The sequence below is a fragment of the Pleurodeles waltl genome, chromosome 8 (genome assembly GCF_031143425.1).
Source record: "Pleurodeles waltl isolate 20211129_DDA chromosome 8, aPleWal1.hap1.20221129, whole genome shotgun sequence".
In the NCBI taxonomy this organism is placed as follows: Eukaryota; Metazoa; Chordata; class Amphibia; order Caudata; family Salamandridae; genus Pleurodeles; species Pleurodeles waltl.
Genome location: NC_090447.1, coordinates 466,132,937 through 466,151,613, shown reverse-complemented (window position 1 = coordinate 466,151,613; position 18,677 = coordinate 466,132,937). Strand labels below are relative to the sequence as shown.

Sequence of the window (18,677 nt, the reverse complement as noted above, 5' to 3'; positions counted from 1 at the left end):
TAGGTAGATGAAAAATACATATTCAGTCATTAACTGAAAGATGGGATCCAAGGGCACAGCAATGACGGCCACTGTCAGATAGCTGGATTCACCAACAGTCACTAAGTGTACCACCTGATTACCCAATGTCCCCTGTGTAGGAAAGTACCATCTTGCCTGGCATGTTACCCCCATTTTTCACTGTATATATGTTGTTTTAGTTGTATGTGTCACTGGGACCCTGCCAGCCAGGGCCCCAGTGCTCATAAGTGTGCCCTGTATGTGTTACCTGTGTGATGACTAACTGTCTCACTGAGGCTCTGCTAACCAGAACCTCAGTGGTTATGCTCTCTCATTTCTTTCAAATTGTCATTAACAGGCTAGTGACCAATTTACATTGGCTTACTGGAACACCCTTATAATTCCCTAGTATATGGTACTGAGGTACCCAGGGTATTGGGGTTCCAGGAGACCCCTATGGGCTGCAGCATTTCTTTTGCCACCCATAGGGAGCTCTGACAATTCTTACACAGGCCTGCCACTGCAGCCTGAGTGAAATAACATCCACGTTATTTCACAGCCATTTACCACTGCACTTAAGTAACTTATAAGTCACCTATATGTCTAACCTTTACCTGGTAAAGGTTAGGTGCAAAGTTACTTAGTGTGTGGGCACCCTGGCACTAACCAAGGTGCCCCCACATTGTTCAGGGCAAATTCCCCGGACTTTGTGAGTGCGGGGACACCATTATACACGTGCACTACACATAGGTCACTACCTATGTGTAGCTTCACAATGGTAACTCCGAATATGGCCATGTAACATGTCTATGATCATGGAATTGCCCCCTCTATGCCATCCTGGCATAGTTGGCACAATCCCATGATCCCAGTGGTCTGTAGCACAGACCCTGGTACTGCCAAACTGCCTTTTCAGGGGGTTTCACTGCAGCTGCTGCTGCTGCCAACCCCTCAGAAAGGTTTCTGCCCTCCTGGGGTCCAGCCAGGCCTGGCCCAGGATGGCAGAACAAAGGACTTCCTCTGAGAGAGGGTGTTACACCCTCTCCCTTTTGGAAAATGGTGTGAAGGCAGGGGAGGAGTAGCCTCCCCCAGCCTCTGGAAATGCTTTCATGGGCACAGATAAGCCAGTCTACACCGGTTCAGGGACCCCTTAGCCCTGCTCTGGCGCGAAACTGGACAAAGGAAAGGGGAGTGACCACTCACCTGACCTGCACCTCCCCTGGGAGGTGTCCAGAGCTCCTCCAGTGTGCTCCAGACCTCTGCCATCTTGGAAACAGAGGTGCTGCTGGCACACTGGACTGCTCTGAGTGGCCAGTGCCACCAGGTGACATCAGAGACTCCTTCTGATAGGCTCCTTCAGGTGTTGCTAGCCTATCCTCTCTCCTAAGTAGCCAAACCCTCTTTTCTGGCTATTTAGGGTCTCTGTCTCTGGGGATTCCTGAGATAATGAATGCAAGAGCTCATCAGAGTTCCTCTGCATCTCTCTCTTCACCTTCTGCCAAGGAATCGACTGCTGACCGCGCTGGAAGCCTGCAAAACTGCAACAAAGTAGCGAAGACGACTACTGCAACTCTGTAACGCTGATCCTGCCGCCTTCTCGACTGTTTTCCTGGTGGTGCATGCTGTGGGGGTAGTCTGCCTCCTCTCTGCACTAGAAGCTCCAAAGAAATCTCCTGTGGGTCGACGGAATCTTCCCCCTGCTACCGCAGGCACCAAAGAACTGCATCACCGGTCCCCTGGGTCTCCTCTCAGCACGACGAGCGAGGTCCCTTGAATCCAGCAACTGTGTCCAAGTGACTCCCACAGTCCAGTGACTCTTCAGTCCAAGTTTGGTGGAGGTAAGTCCTTGCCTCCCCACGCCAGACTGCATTGCTGGGATCCGCAACTTTTGCAGCTACTCCGGCCTCTGTGCACTTCCGGCGGAAATCCTTTGTGCACAGCCAAGCTTGGGTCTACGGCACTCTAACCTGCATTGCACGACTTTCTAAGTTGGTCTCCGGGGACGTGGGACTCCTTTGTGCAACTTCGGGTGAGCACCGTTTCACTCTTCTTCGAAGTGCCTGTTCCGGCACTTCTGCGGGTCCTGCCTGCTTCTGAGAGGGCTCCTGGTCTTGCTCGACGCCCCCTCTGTCCCCAGGCGCAATTGGCGACATCCTGGTCCCTCCTGGGCCACAGCAGCATCCAAAAACGCTAACCGCACGACTTGCAGCTATCAAGGCTTCTTGGGGGTCTTTCGGCGGGAAAACACTTCTGCACGACTCTCCACGGCGTGGGGGATTCATCCTCCAAAGGGGAAGTCTCTAGCCCTTGTCGTTCCTGCAGAATCCTCAGCTTCTACTGTCCGGTAGCAGCTTCTTTGCACCCACAGCTGGCATTTCCTGGGCATCTGCCCATCTCCGACTTGCTTGTGACTTTTGGACTTGGTCCCCTTGTTCCACAGGTACCCTCGACTGGAAATCCATCGTTGTTGCATTGCTGGTTTGTGTCTTTTCTGCAGAATTCCCCTATCACGACTTCTTTGTCCTTTGGGGAACTTTAGTGCACTTTGCACTCACTTTTCAGGGTCTTGGGGTGGGCTATTTTTCTAACCCTCACTATTTTCTAATAGTCCCAGCGACCCTCTACAAGGTCACATAGGTTTGGGGTCCATTCGTGGTTCGCGTTCCACTTTTGGAGTATATGGTTTGTGTTGCCCCTATCCATATGTGTCCTCATTGCATCCTATTGTAACTATACATTGTTTGCACTGTTTTCTAATACTATTACTGCATATTTTTGGTATTGTGTACATATATCTTGTGTATATTTGCTATCCTCATACGGAGGGTACTCTCTGAGATACTTTGGCATATTATCATAAAAATAAAGTACCTTTATTTTTAGTATATCTGTGTATTGTGTTTTCTTATGATATTGTGCAAGTGACACTAGTGGTACTGTAGGAGCTTCACTTGTCTCCTAGTTCAGCCTAAGCTGCTCTGCTAAGCTACCATTATCTATCAGCCTATGCTGCTAGACACCCTATACACTAATAAGGGATAACTGGGCTTGGTGCAAGGTGTAAGTACCCCTTGGTACACACTACAAGCCAGTCCAGCCTCCTACACCCTCAACACCAATTCTACTATCAACAACTATTTTTACGAGCAGATTAATGGGCAGCAGGCTTTCTGAGATATATTTGTTGTTTGCCAAAAAAGAAGCCCTCAACTCATTAATAACACATATAGCACATGACCAAAAATAAACGTACAAAAGTTTTAGCACCTTCTCTAGTGTCCTGTTTCAATAAATATTTATTTTGTATCTGCTGTACAAACCAATCCTGCTCAAATATCATTGAAGTATTCTTTACTGTTCACCACGTTAATTCACCCATAGTTCATTGTGTCTGTGTCCTCACATACAGCACTGATACTTCATAGCCCTCCGCAAGCATTGATCGAGACTGCTATTAGAAAATTACCACAGAAGAGCACATCCTCCTACAAGAAACTTAAAGCACATGACATATAACCCCCATATTGAAGGGCTTTCCCCCGACCTAAATGCATTGGAGTATTAAGAGACACTTTTTATAGCATTGTGCAAGGACCTACCATGGACTTATTAAAATAAAAGAAAGGAAGTAGGTGTCTTTTCTCATATTATTTAGTAGAATACCCTTATTTATTTCATAATGAATAACATAAGTGAGCAACCAAGAAGAACAAAGTCCAAACGCTTTAGGCAGAGCCGGCTCCTCTGCTAAGGTGCAGGAGCATTGCCCCACTGGATTTTAGAAAGAGGAAAAATGAAATGATAATAACAATACGCTATTATCATTTTATTTTTCCTTGGAGAAAGGGCAGGGTTGGGCTGGGCTGGGCTGGAGGGAGAGGGCCGGAGGAGGGTTATGAGCACCACAAAGTGTGCATCTCTATTTGGCTGGCCGTGTTGGGCCCGCCAAACAGACATGCTCACTTTGCATGTTCTCTACCCGGCTGTATGCACAGCATGTGTCCATGGAGAATATGCACAGGCTCCAATTCCCAATCTGAGCGGCGAAGCAGGATGCTCAGACCAATCACAACACTGCTGTCATGCTGATGACAGGAGTGTCGTGATTGGCTGGGAGCCTGTGTGCAGTGCAGCCAGGACGAGGACGGAGGGGAGACGAATGTCTCCTCAAGAAGGTTTTTTTTTTTTTTATAACTTTTTTTAACTTTTTTTTCCCCCACTTGCCCAGTCCTGTCACCCCCGCCACTGACTGTAGGCAAAAAGGTTAAATAGATTCAGCACGATTTTAAGAAACCTGTCACAAAAGTAGACATGCATAAGTATTTTGGGCACAATTTATGATAAATAATCTGCACAACCAGGTAATAGATTTGGATACATTTTTAAAGATTTTATTAAATGTATTCTCTGGGGCAATCTTCAGTGCACAGGCCACACCTTTTTGCTAATCAGTAATCAGGAGCATGATTGTCCATCTATAAAATGAAGATGCACCTCAGCGGCAAACTGGTCCTGTGCACCCTTTTTGCTAATTCAGGCCCTAGTCTCATTTTATGCTATTACCACACAGATGGAATTATTAGGCGGGCCGAGAACAGGACAAAACCTCATGTAACCCATTTATAGCTGCACCCATCACACTTCAATAAATCACAGCTGGCAATTATTTTTATTGGTATTTTCTCTTCTGCATTTATAATGAATAATAATGGTTATGGTAAATATATTAAAATAGTACCAATTTCATTTGCCTCAGTACTATTTCTACTTTTATAAATTGTGCCTTACTGTAGGAGGCTGGCTACTGGTTTTGCAATAGGGTGTGTGTTGTATTTACAAGATGGGTTTCAGTATTAATTTTTCCCACATGAACATTCTTTGTGGTCCTTTTTTGCTAGACTCCGTACTCCTTTCTTACTTTGACCCATTTCAGTTTACAAGTTTCATTTCTGTTTATTTCCTTTCCATTTAGGTCAAGCCACTTTCATGTTTTTTCCAAGTGATGTATTAATTTGCTCCCTTTTATTTGTGCTGACAAACTTGTGGTTTGGTAAGTAGTTCTGGTTTTCAAGAACCTGAAAACAAATTTTGAGAGCTCAAGCTTGCTCTGTAAACAGTTAGCACTGGCACACGAACACACGACAGGATTGCAGTAGGTCAAACATAGAAGGGTTCTCAATTACGAGGGTGAACAGCTGTCAGAATACAGAGCTAGAGTAGGAAGTGTTTAGTGCATGGCTTTGCGACTGCTGAAATCATACCTTAATACACTGCCCAATACTAGGGCACAACTGACTACATGACCCAATACCAGGGACATACTTGGTGGTGCACTTTGTAACACACTCAAATTCTTAGGGTGTGCACCTTGGGATGGTCAGACAAATAAGCACCATTAAACTGGGTAATAGCAACACTTGTTACTTACGGTGCTTACAAATAACAAAACTGGAGTATGATATATAAAAACAATATTTATGTCACTCGAGCGCTGAGCATGACTTCTACACTAAACACTGTAGTTGCTGGATATTTTGTTTACTAAAACTTGTGGGGCAAGATGCTTCTTTTCAAAGCACAATAGCCAAACTGACCTTCCATACACAATTTTAAAACCAAGAGAATGAAAGTTGTAAAACAAGGATAACCCTTGAATGACTGTTTTGGAAATCATGTTTGACAAAATAAAAAAATTGTCAGAGAATGGGACCATGCAAATAAGAACAAATATGTCTTTAACAGTGTTCAGTGAACATATATCTTTAATAGGTAATATTTTGCCAAACCGCAATAAAGGAAAATTATTCAGAACTGATCGACCTGGATGTACTCCATATGGTGAGCGCCAAATTCGCTTTGAGAAAGTTTCTTTTACTCTCTTTAGTAATGCAATCACATGAAAGACATAATTATAAAGCTCTTTAATGATTTGACATCAAAAAGTACAAACGTAGAGTGGCCCTTTGGTAATATCAACACGTTCTGTGTTGAACTTCTACATAATTTAGATGGTGCATGAATATTCTTAATTTGCATTAAATAAATTATTAATTCCTTATTGGATTAAGAGATTTTGCTGGATATCGGTCCTAAGGTCAAAATGTCTGAAAAGAGTGAATTAGCAAAGTAACAAACATAGCAACAAGCTACTTTCATCCTCCTCCTCGGGCACAGTGTTGGCTATGCAAGCGTAATGCTTACGTTTGGTATTCTAGGAGTATATGCAGAGGCTAAGAATGAATCAGCATAAATTTAAGAGCTCTTTAATCGACAGAGTTGGCAGGTTAAGCACGGGCTAGAGGAATGTTGGTGTTGCAATGCTGAGGAAACAGGCGCCGTTGATGCAAATGAGTCACAGAAATGTAGAAACAAGGAAGACCTTCAGTTTTTACGAGGTGTCAATCTTGGACATTTTGCAACATAAACAAGTTCCCCCAAACGAAAGAAAACTCAGAAAAAGAGCTACCTCGGGAAATATACAAGCCTCAAGTGAATGAGATCTGTGTGCATTGACGAGCTGCACTCCCCAGCAACCTAACAAGGAAAATATCAATGCTTCTCAATAATCAAGGATCAATCATGTACTCACCTGCCTTGACTAGAGACTGACATACTAGGGCTATGCAGACTGCCAACACAAATGCCATTGTACCTTCTGCTGCAAAGAAAACAAACAAGATTGGAGGGCTGAAACTGATCATTTTTACATTATTTGACACGTGTGAATAATATTCTTTCACTTCCACTCACAGACATAGCATTGTGTCAATTCTGCCATAAAAATTAATTGGAACTCAGTTAATATTAACTGTATATATTTTTAACGTACAACAAGACTAACCACAACAGGAAGGCAGCCGGTAATTTATAAGATTTAAAATCATGTTAGACTGCCATTTTCCCAAAAAAAATTACATTTATGATAATAGAATCGCAGTTTAATGATACTTATAATTACCGTATCTCACACCCATTTGAGTCACCTTTGTAGAGTATTGACACTCATAATTATACTATTTTACGCATTTTATTTACAAAGTATTAGAAAACCTGACAAATATGTGACATTGCAAATCTCATTAAGAAATCTCGTTACTGCTGTGGAAGCGTTTCCAAAGTCATGAATTTTGGTCCTAGTTTAAGGGGCCAGTGTTAGGCATCGAAATTAATCAGATGCAATAGAAAGCGCCCAATTATATTTTGTCTCCGATAATGAGAAATGACGTGAGGGTTTCGGCGTTTATTGTTCCCAAATCCGCGCGCCCCAAAAATTATTGTGCATTTTCTCCATGACAAATTTCAGCAGGCTTTACCTGCCAAAATGTGTTAGGGGAAAACTACAGGATTATGGTGTTAGCCCACAAATTCATAATTCCGGCATGTTTAGTAATCGGCAGTACTTTATTTTACCAACCTCCACTGCTAAACAAAAAAGTTCATCTTATTATTGGTCATAGCAGCATTTTGAGACAACATGATTTATTAAATACTTTTTTTTTTTTTTATAACTATATTGCACACGGAAGTAGCCTTATTTCCACTCACAATATTTATCCAGCAAAGCAGAATGGTGCACCTTCAAAAATCTGTAAAGGTGTTCTTAATCTCCATACAACATTGCCCTATGCACATTTAAACAAGCACTGGTAAAGCCAATAGGTCCGGACTTAGCCCAGTGACATTCTATATGTATTTATTTTTGCAAACATTTAAAATAAGCAAAGGAAAGAATTATAAATATGTAAAATATAAAAATAAAGGACTGGGCCAGCAGGAAAATACTGTCACTCACTGTGCAAAACAGTCAACAGATTAAGTGGGCTGATCTACTGCCCCATGATTGTGTGTGTGTGTGGGGGAGGGGGGGAGTGATAGAGACAGAAAGAGAGAGGAGACTATGAATTGCACTTGAAAAGATCAATTGAAAAGGGCTAACCAAACGCTTCTGTACGAATGAATTTTAAATAGGTCTTTAAAAAAAGAACGACGGTTCAAAGGGCTCCTTCTCTGTATATGTGCTAGCCATGAGGCTGGGAACGTTGTGATTGCTGTCAATGACACGCACATAAAGTGTTCTGTCAAGTTTTTTTTTCTTTTTTGAACGCTTACTCATCAAATATCAAATACTTTCGGTCAATTTTGTTCTTCATAAACAAAGCAGGAGTAACTTTCAAGCAAACTATTACTTCGTTCAGCTCAATTCTACAATCTGAAAAGCCAAAGAAATCCAATGATTTACCATGCCAGCAAGTTCTTCTAAATTAATATGACGCGCATTTACCTTAACCTGCAAATTATTATGTCCTAATTCATTTTTGATCGTTGTTATCCAGTTGTTTCTTCAAACTATTTGCTCCTAAAAAGAAAAAAACATCAGTCAGTCATCGAACATGTAATGGCCTATTCTCAATTCACCAAGTGTCAGACAATCCACTTCTCAAATAGTACAAATCGCTGAAATGGCATTAATTACACGTGTGCAGAATTCTGACTTCAGTGACAGCTCATGAAGGAAAGGCCATTAAAATGTGGGAGTCACCAAAATAGCTTTGTAAGTTTATACACCATATTTATTGGACAGCGTTAAACCGTTTGCACTGAATAACCTCCCCTGACCACCATTTAGCGCACAAGCCTAAAATTTTCTCCTCCACTCAAATCTTGAAAGCCCTTTGACAACTATCTCTGATTAATATCTAGGTACAAATATAGAAAATGTTTTAAGAGAATATAATTGGATATGTAGTAAAAAATGCCCAAATAGACGGGATCAAAGGGTAAACAAGCATTTGCAATATAACGGGTCTAGCGTTTGCTCATGTTAGAGCCAATAGCGTTGTAAACTCCTAACCGGACTTTTCACTCGTAATAAAACCTATCGGCAAAAGTGCAATTATATACGTAACTGGAAAAAGTGCAATTAACTGTGTAACATGGTCGGTATTATGCAAAGCGCTCGACTTCTGACAAGCAAGATCGCGCAGCGAAAATAGAGAAAAAGTAGTCCACGAACCGGCCGGAAAACAGCGAGCCTCGTATGTTTTCTGTACTTGGTCAATGCGGTCGAGGAGGGCTAACCACCGGAAAAGGCATGACATGTGCATTCGTTCCACTAATGAAATCAAGCAGATTCTAACAGGCAAGCCACGAACCAATGAAAGACACTGACGTGCCTGGACGGGGCTCCGAGCTCTTTTTAATTCCTAAAGCGTCTCGCTTAGCGAAACGCATGCGCAAGTGCATGCGACGCAGGCTCGACCCTAAAAAGGCTCTCTAGGTTATCTGCAGGTTGTTAAAGTAAGAAATGAAAATCTCTGGCAAGACTCGCCTCACCTATGAAAAAAATACAAAATAATATTGGTTTATGCTGAACACTGGCAGGCTTTATTGGGAGGGACCTGTTAGCTATTCTCTTCTATTACCAGGATGGAAGTTGCACTCAAAATGCAGCTATCAATGGTGGACAGCCCTGGGGCTAGTTCTTATTACTCAACTAGCTGTCTGAGTACCCATTTTCCTTGCTTCCACAGGGGCACTTTTGGTCCGTGCGCTCCTCATCCCTACGGGCCCAGTGCATTTCAAGAGGCATGCAGCCCCTCTCCTCAGCCTGATTGTAGGTGTAGGGGCCCCATCTCCTGGGGCCTGGGTGCATATGTGAAGGGGGCAATATGTCACCCCTCCCCTGGCCACTTTTAGCTCAGAGTACCCAATTCCCGTGACCTAGTGCATCTTTTACTGGAAAGGGGGCACAACGCCCCATCCCTGGGGCGCTTCAGGCCCCAGGGACCCCAAACCAGGGGCCCACCAACACTTTTAAAGGGAAAGAGGGCATGCGGCCCCCCCCCCCCTTCCCAGGCGGGCTGATTCTGGCCCCAAGGAACCTATCGCCTGGGCCCCTGCTGCATATGAAAGGAGGGGAGGCAAGCAGAACCCTCACAGGGCCTATTCTAGCCCAGGGATCTCATCCTCCCCAAAGACATGGCCAACAAAGAGTGGGTGCCTTGGTGCCCACTCAAGGCACCCACCACAATTTCACTGGGGGTGACAGGGGAAGTACAGCTGAAAATGCTGTTCTCTGTGGGTGGGAGCAATATTTAGATATGTGTGCCTACACGCATCACAGCGGGCAGGGAAACAGATGCAAAGTCCACTCCCATCAGGTGGGAGCATTTTTCAAGCTCCCACCCACAGGGAGAAAACTTGATGTTTGTTCCCAACTGTAAGAATATTTGAAATTGCTCCTGCCAAGCGATACCAAACACAGGTTTCCCTGCCCCAGCAGGCAAAGAAACTGCTATGTCCCGGGTGGGCACCCCAGGACATGGCCTATGAGCTTGCCCTTTTTTTTTTTTTTTTTTTAATTTTGCCACATATTGGCGAATCCTCTGAAAAGAAAAAAAAAAGAAAAGAAACATTTTTGGCACTATGTGGGGTTACCTCTGGGACCCCAGCACAAGGCCTCTTGGGTGAGGGTATTCCCAACCTGCCTACTTGTGTCTTTTTTGTTTTTAAGGACTCGGACATAACTAACATAGCTGCCACCCCTTCCTGTTGAGGTAGTAGCAGCCAATCAGATCTCAGTTTGAGATCAGTCTGGACTGCGGAGCCTTAGCATCCCTAGATATACAAAGTTTTATTTTAGCTCTAAAACTACTGAACGGATTTACACCAAGACAGAAAAAGAACTCTTTCTGAACCTAGATCTAGCTTTCTGCTAAATTTTGTGTAAATCTGTTCATCAGTTTAAGCTGAAGCCGAGTCTAAAGTTCCTATGGGGAAAAACATGGTTTAGGAACCCACCACTTTTTCTTGGCCCCCACTCGATCACCCCAAAACTTTCCACACGCAAACTGAACAAAAGAGCACTTTTTTGGAAAGTTTCGTCAAACAGCTCCAAAGTTATTAGCAACACAAAAAATGCATTTCTAAGGAAACACAATCTTAACTATAACTACCCAGTGACGACCGCCACCAGGAGATAGGTGAGAAAAGTGGATAGAGAGATAGAAGAGATAGAGATAGTTTTTAATGAGCTATCTTCATCCCTTCTAAGTAGATCACACAGTTTAGTAATCAAATAAGTATCACACAAGAACCACAGCTTCATTATACTGTTCATGACCATTAACTGTTAGGGAATGCTGTGCTATTAGTATTTAAATCGGAATTTAGTGGGTCATGATCCTCCAGTCAAAAACACCATCTGTGATCGCGATCACTAAGATAATTTTAAGGAAAACAACACAAGAAAAGAAGATAGTAGTACTGTACATTAAATGTCTACATCCCCAGGCTTGAAAATTATAGTACCATAACACCTGACTCTGTCAGCCAGTCTAGGTTCAAGGACTGTATATACCCTAAAACTTGGCTGTTTTGCAATCTGAATGTAGTAGCAACATGGAGTCAACAGCAGCAAGTCCAGGGGGGACAGATAATGGTGATAAAGTGGGGAAGTCCCTGAGAGGCATTCAGGAGTTTGGGCTTACAACCACTAAGTGCACACAAAAGCACCAAGCAGGAGCTCATGTTTAGTTCAGGGGTGCCTTCTTCTATGTCATGACTCCATTTTGTGCCCTCTGTGCTGTGGGTTTTACACAAGTATGCTTCCTTAGTGAACCACTGAACTGTACCATCATGCACTAGGGTTCCATTATAGTTGTTTCCACTTACCGTTTTCACTTGCAAGGCCTCATAACCGTTGTATGTAACACATGATTTTCCCCAGGTTCATTGAAAGTTTCCATGCTGCCACGTGGGGCACATGCCTTCTGGAACACACTTCTTTCAGTGTAACCTCTCCCCCCTCTGAACCTGCATCGGCGCTTGGCTTTGTCCCAGTCCTGCGCAGGCATCATTCCTGCACTCACCTACTGAGTCACCTGGATCTTCCAGCGTTCCAGACCAAGCATTGTCCCTGCACCCACCACCTGAGTCCCCCAGAACTCCCAGCGCTCTAGTCTTCCAAGCCTTCCTGATGATTCTGTGATTCTGGCTCCTGCAACACTTCTTGTGTCTTCCTTCAGGAGCTATGATTCCGCCTCTGTTTCATTTTTTTTCAGCAAGCCTCCTGTCCTCTTCTGATTCTAGCTAGAGTATTAATCTAGGTTAAGTACTTTGCCTCAGATTAGTGCACGGTGCGCGCCAATCTTCTTATTGTAGTAGGCAGGCCTAACTATCAGCCTCTTTATGACTCTGGACTGGTCTTCAATTCCTTATCCGTACTTTTCCTCCAGCACTCCTTGCTTGTTCCTACTCTGGACCATCTCTCCTACCTTGGCGCTTGAACTGTTTTTGCTCATTGATCAAAGACTAAGTTCTGTATTGCTCTATTGAACAGAAGTGTCAAGAAGAATGTTGTTTTAGAAGCGATTGATATTTGTATGAACCTTCCCACCTCTAATCTGTTTCTAGCATACCTTGGGAGTGTAGGTAACTCTAACCTATGTTACCAAGAGTAATGTTGGGAGTGTCAGTAACTCCAACCCATGTTTCAAGTATAACCTCAAGAGTGTCACTAACTCCAGCCTTGTTTCGAGTGTAACCTTGTGAGTGCCAGTAACTCCAACCCAGGTTGGGAATACAACCTTGGGAGTTATATAATTCCAAACCTTTTTACGAGTGTACCCTGGGGTGTGTCCCTAACTCCAACCTTGTTTCAAGTGTAACCTTGGGAGTGCAGTAACTCCAGTCCTTGTTCAGAATATTACCCTGGGTGTGTCAGAGGCTCCTATCAGTATTTCAAGTCCTTCCTCGAGAGCCTCAGAGATTCTTATCCAAGAACTTGGTTATCCAGCTCTCATGTCATGATTTTGAAGAAATTTGTATGTGTTCGTTACTAAAGTCAATGGTATGTCAATGTTTATTGAGGCATGCTCGAGTAGTATGGTAATTGCCTCTTTTTGTTGTTCCCAGTGTACTCTGTCTTCACAAAACAAGAGGTGCTGGTCCCGTAAAAATGTCCACTTTCACATGCTCAGAAGGTCTCAGGAGTGATGCCTCCTGTTAAACAGTGTAGTACCATCGCTGAGCGAACAGTGCAAAAAGACATGCGAGGTCCCAGAGAGATGAACACAGCAAACACTGGAGGGGGTGATCACCAGGTAGATACCACTCAGCTCACCTACAATTGTAGATATGTGGCTCCTCTTATGGTCTCTGATGAGGTTTAGAGAGTCTTTTGTGCCATGGATTTTGGCAGTGTCCCTTCCTCATTCACTTGTTCGAACTCTGGCACCAACATAAATGTAAACCCTGGGTAGAATTCCACTAGTTCAAACTCTCCAATCTCCCACTCCTTACTTCCACCTACCTTCATGGCTTTGTCTCCTACCATAAGTTTCATGGATATCTTCTTGATCCACACTTTCAATTAATCAATACAGGTAAATTAGCCTCTAAATGAGTTCACATATTTAGCAGCAGGGAGTCTGTATATAACTGCTTACAGTGAGAGCATATAGCTTTACTATTATCTTTCTATATTTAAGCAATCATACAGTCATACTGAGTAAGGATTTAAGCTGTGGTCTCATTAAATGCCAACCAGGCCAATCATACTCCTTCCTTGCTTTCTTCTGTGTGCAACTGATTCTGTGAGCATGGTAGCCAAACCTGACAAGGCCTCCCTTATTCTCCAGTACCTTCTCCCAAGCAACAGAATCAGCTAACTCCCACCTCCCAACTCAGAAAGCCCAGATTCAGTTCTCAACAACTGTACACACAGTGTTCTTAGTCCTGCCTGAAACAGAACCATGGGCCTGTTTTAGGCCAGCATTCATTACCTCCTACACCAGCACCTTACTTTACCCTGGGTCTTTCATCTCTGTGAAATAGTTATGGTGATTATCTTTACTACTGGCCTTGAACCATGCCACATAATGCCTTTGTGAGCAGTTGCCATGCAGGTGCCTTAGGTACAGACCTCAGCTTCCTACAGGAGCTTTCCTCTCAAGAGCAATTGGATTCTGCCCTGGCTAGGCTGAATAACCAACTGAAGCAATGTGATATCCTAGCTCCCACTAAGACATGAACTATTCTACTGAAAACTCTACACAAGCCAAATGATACAGAAACCCCCTCTGGTCCCATTCAGAGCTCTGCATTGGTTCATGTAGTGCCTCATGCAACATTAGATTAATCCAGGCTAGTGGCTAGAATTATCTAGGCATTTATCATAAACACAATTAACTTTTCTAGCCACACTACTGTGTAAGGGAGATATTCAAGATAAAATGCAGATCATCTGGGACAAATATCTGCATCCTTTGCATTAGGAGCAGATAGGGTAACCCAGAAAGACTTAACATCCTCCATCCTTCTCCCTGTACCGTTTCTCACTGAAAAGAGGCGAAAAAACACTTTTGCTACTATCAGAATTGCCTACACCATTCAAGTTTGAGTCCCTTAGATAACAATGAGCATGACGCACATCTCCCCCCACCCCTCCCCAACTATTTTTTTTATGCTCCTATGAAATGGACTAGTGTAATGCTAGATTAGTAGAGCATATTACCAATATGGAAATTCCACCAGAATGGTGAATTTCCCTATTTATAAAATAAGCATTTGCAATGCAATGGGTCACGCACTTGCTCCAGTTAGAGCTATTTGCGTTGTAAATTCCTAACTGGGCTTTTCTTGCCACAAATTGAAAATGAAAAGTAAAACATTAGTTGACATAAGCGAACCGATTCAAACCACCATGGCTGCCATGAGCATGAGCGCAAAGGAGAGACACAAAAGGAAAAAGACGTTCGCTCACAGTCAAACATATCAGCAACCGGTCAATTACCCATATAACAGGGTCAGTCTGCAAGGTGGTAACAAAACCTCTCCGTGGATGGAGGACAAAGCATTTCCCAATGAGAACAAAGGATTTTTGAAAGGCAAGCACACGAACAAGTGAAAGTGATGGATGTGAGGTGGGTGTGGTTAAAAGCACACAATACTTAGGTCAAAGCGCTTGCACGCTCTACCTAAAAGTGAAATGGAACAGGGCTGTTTCTACAATGGTTACCATGCGAATATAAGTGAGAACAGAAAAAACAATTATGCTTGTGGGTAATCGAATGCCCCTTGTTCAGTTGTTTAACACAGAAATACATAAAGTTGTTCATGAAAAAAGTAGGAGCATGTTTCCAGGGGGTGTAGGAGGCTGGCCTTGCTTATAGTGGGTACCTTGTGGTACTTACACCTTGTGCCAGGTCCAGTTATGCCTTAGTAGTAGAATAGAGGTGTTCTAGCAGCTTAGGCTGATAGAGGTAGCTATAGCAAAGCAGCTTAGGCTGAACTAGGAGACATGCAAAGCTCCTACTATACCGCTTATATCATATAGCACTATATCATAAGAAAACACAATACTCAGAGTTACTAAAAATAAAAGGTACTTTATTTTAGTGACAATATGCCAAAAGTATCTCAGAGGATATACTCCCTTAGGAGGTAAGTAATATACACGAATCATATGCACACAAACCAAAATCAGGTAAGTAATAGTTAGAAAAGTAGTGCAAACAATGTTGAATCGCAATAGAATGCAATAGAGAGAAATAGGCCTAGGGGCAACACAAACCAAATACTCCAAAAGTGAAATGCGAACCACAAATGGACCCCAGGCCTAGTGTAAAGTGTAGAGGGTCGCTGGGAGTGTAAGAAAACCTTAAGGGTGTCCAAGATACCCCACCCCAAGACCCTGAAAAGTAGGAGTAAAGTTACCCTACTACCCCAGAAAGACAGTAAAGTCGAGATAGGGGATTCTGCAAGGACAACAACTGACTGCAAAACACTGAAGACAGATTCCTGGACCTGAGGACCTGTAAAGGAAGGGGACCAAGTCCAAGAGTCACGCAAGTGTCCAGGGGGGCAGGAGCCCAGTAAACCCCAGATGAGGGTGCAAAAGGGCTGCATCCGGGTGGAAGAAGCCAAAGATTCTGCAACAATGGAAGGTGCCAGGAACTTATCCTTTGGTCAGAAGATGTCCCACGGCGTGCTGGAGGATGCAGAATTGTTTCCACGCAGAAAGAACGCAAACAAGTCTTGCTAGCTGCAAGAGTCGCAGTTGAGGATTTTCGGTGCTGCTGGGGCTCAGGAAGGACCAGGAGGTCGCCCCTTAGAGGAGGAGACAGAGAGGGCGCACAGCAACTCAGAGAGCCCCTGCAGAAGCAGGCAGCGCCCACAGAAGTACCAGAACAGGCACTTAGAAGATCTGAAGACAGCGGTCGACTCAGAGTCACAAAGGAGGGTCCCACGACGTCGGAGTCCAACTCAGCGAGTTGGGCAATGCAGGACGGAGTGCTGGGGACTTGGGCTAGGCTGTGCATGAAGGAAGTCTTGCAAAAGTGTACAGAAGCCCGAGCAGCTGCAGTTCACAGGATTACTGTCTGGTGTGGGAAGGTAAGGACTTACCTCCACCAAATTTGTAGAGAAGGGCCACTGGACTGTCAAAGACACTTGGACCCAGCTCCTGTGTTCCAGGGACCACGCTCATCAGGATGAGAGGGGACCCAGAGGACCGGTGATGCAGAAGTTTGGTGCCTGCGTTGGCAGGAGGAAGATTCCGTCAACCCACAGGAGATTTCTTCTTGGCTTCCAGCGCAGGGTGAAGGCAGACAGCCCTCAGAGCACGCACCACCAGGATGAGGCACTACAATGTTGCTGGTAGTCTTCTTGCTATTTTGTTGCGGTTATGCAGGCGTCCTGGAGCACTCAGCAGTCGATCCTTGGCAGAAGTCGAAGAGGGAAGTGCAGAGGAACTCTGGTGAGCTCTTGCATTCGTTATCTGGTGAGATACCCACAGGAGAGACCCTAAATAGCCCACAGAGGAGGTTTGGCTACTGAGAAAGGTAAGCACCTATCAGGAGGGGTCTCTGACGTCACCTGCTGGCACTGGCCACACAGAGCTGTCCATTGTGTCTTCACACCTCTACATTCAAGATGGCAGAGGTCTGGGACACACTGGAGGAGCTCTGGGCACCTCCCCTGGGAGGTGCTGGTCAGAGGGAGTGGTCACTCCCCTTTCCTTTGTCCAGTTTCGCACCAAATCAGGGATGGGGGGATCCCTGAACCGGTGTAGACTGGCTTATGCAGAAATGGGCACCATCTGTGCCCATGAAAGTATTTCCAGAGGCTGGGGGAGGCTACTTCTCCCCAGCCCTAACACCTTTTTCCAAAGGGGGAGGGTGTAACACCCTCTCTCTGAGGAAGTCCTTTGTTCTGCCTTCCTGGGCCAAGCCTGGCAAGTTTGGTGGAGGTAAGTTGTTGCCTCCCCACGCTAGACTGCATTGCTGGGTACCGCGTGATTTGCAGCTGCTCCGGCTCCTGTGCACTCTTCCAGGATTTCCTTTGTGCACAGCCAAGCCTGGGTCCCCGACACTCTAACCTGCAGTGCACGACCTCCTGAGTTGTCCTCCGGCGTCGTGGGACCTTCCTTTGTGACTTCGGGTGAGCTCCGGTTCACTCCACTTCGTAGTGCCTGTTTCGGCACTTCTGCGGGTGCTGCTTGCTTCTGAGTGGGCTCTTTGTCTTGCTGGACCCCCCCTCTGTCTCCTCATGCAATTGGCGACATCCTGGTCCCTCCCGGGCCACAGCAGCATCCAAAAACCCTAACAACAACCCTTGCAGCTAGCAAGGCTTGTTTGCCGTCTTTCTGCACGGAAACACCTCTGCAAGGTTCTTCACGACGTTTGACATCCATCCTCCAAAGGGGAAGTTTCTAGCCCTCGTCGTTCTTGCAGAATCCACAGCGTCTACCATCCGGTGGCAGATTCTTTGCACCCACAGCTGGCATTTCCAGGGCATCTGCCCACTCCCGACTTGATCGTGACTCTTGGACTTGGTCCCCTTGTTCCACAGGTACTCTCATCAGGAAATCCATCGTTGTTGCATTGCTGGTGTTGGTCTTCCTTGCAGAATTCCCCTATCACGACTTCTGTGCTCTCTGGGGAACTTAGGTGCACTTTGCACCCACTTTTCAGGGTCTTGGGGTGGGCTATTTTTCTAACCCTCACTGTTTTCTTACAGTCCCAGCGACCCTCTACAAGGTCACATTTGTGGTCCATTTGTGGTTCGCATTCCACTTCTAGAGTATGTGGTTTGTGTTGCCCCATCCCTATGTGCTCTCACTGCAATCTATTGTGACTGTAGATTGCTTGCATTGCTTTCTATTGCTATTACTGCATATTTTTGGTATTGTGTACATATATCTTGTGTATATTTGCTATCCTCATACTGAGGGTACTCACTGAGATACTTTTGGCATATTGTCATAAAAATAAAGTACCTTTATTTTTAGTATATCTGTGTATTGTATTTTCTTATGATATTGTGCATATGACACCAGTGGTATAGTAGGAGCTTCACACGTCTCCTAGTGCAGCCTAAGCTGCTCTGCTAAGCTACCTTTTCTATCAGCCTAAGCTGCTAGACACCCCTCTACACTAATAAGGGATACCTGGGCCTGGTGCAAGGCGTAAGTACCCCTTGGTACCCACTACAAGCCAGGCCAGCCTCCTACAGGCACCACACAGGGAACACATATAGGCCACAAACTTATGAGCACTGGGGTCCTGGCTAGCAGGATCCCAGTGACGCATATCAAACACACTGACAACATAGGGTTTTCACTATGAGCACTGGGCCCTGGCTAGCATGATCCCAGTGAGACAGTAAAAACACCC

The 18,677-nt window shown here is 44.7% G+C and overlaps 1 protein-coding gene across 4 annotated transcripts in view; it reads right to left on the bottom strand.

Moving 5' to 3' along the window:
* The window catches only part of IL1R1 (interleukin 1 receptor type 1), a 257,715-nt gene that overhangs the window by 217,728 nt on the left and 21,310 nt on the right, over positions 1 to 18,677 (bottom strand). For 2 of the 4 annotated variants that reach the window (XM_069204428.1, XM_069204430.1), the window contains exons 2-3: positions 8,282 to 8,356; positions 6,590 to 6,658 (exon numbers count right to left, since the gene is read on the bottom strand). In XM_069204428.1, the coding sequence (XP_069060529.1) occupies positions 6,590 to 6,647 (58 nt within the window). In that variant the 5' untranslated portion in view covers positions 6,648 to 6,658; positions 8,282 to 8,356. The remainder of the gene's footprint in view (positions 1 to 6,589; positions 6,659 to 8,281; positions 8,357 to 18,677) is intronic. The other 2 variants (XM_069204429.1, XM_069204431.1) reach the window with 1 other exon arrangement.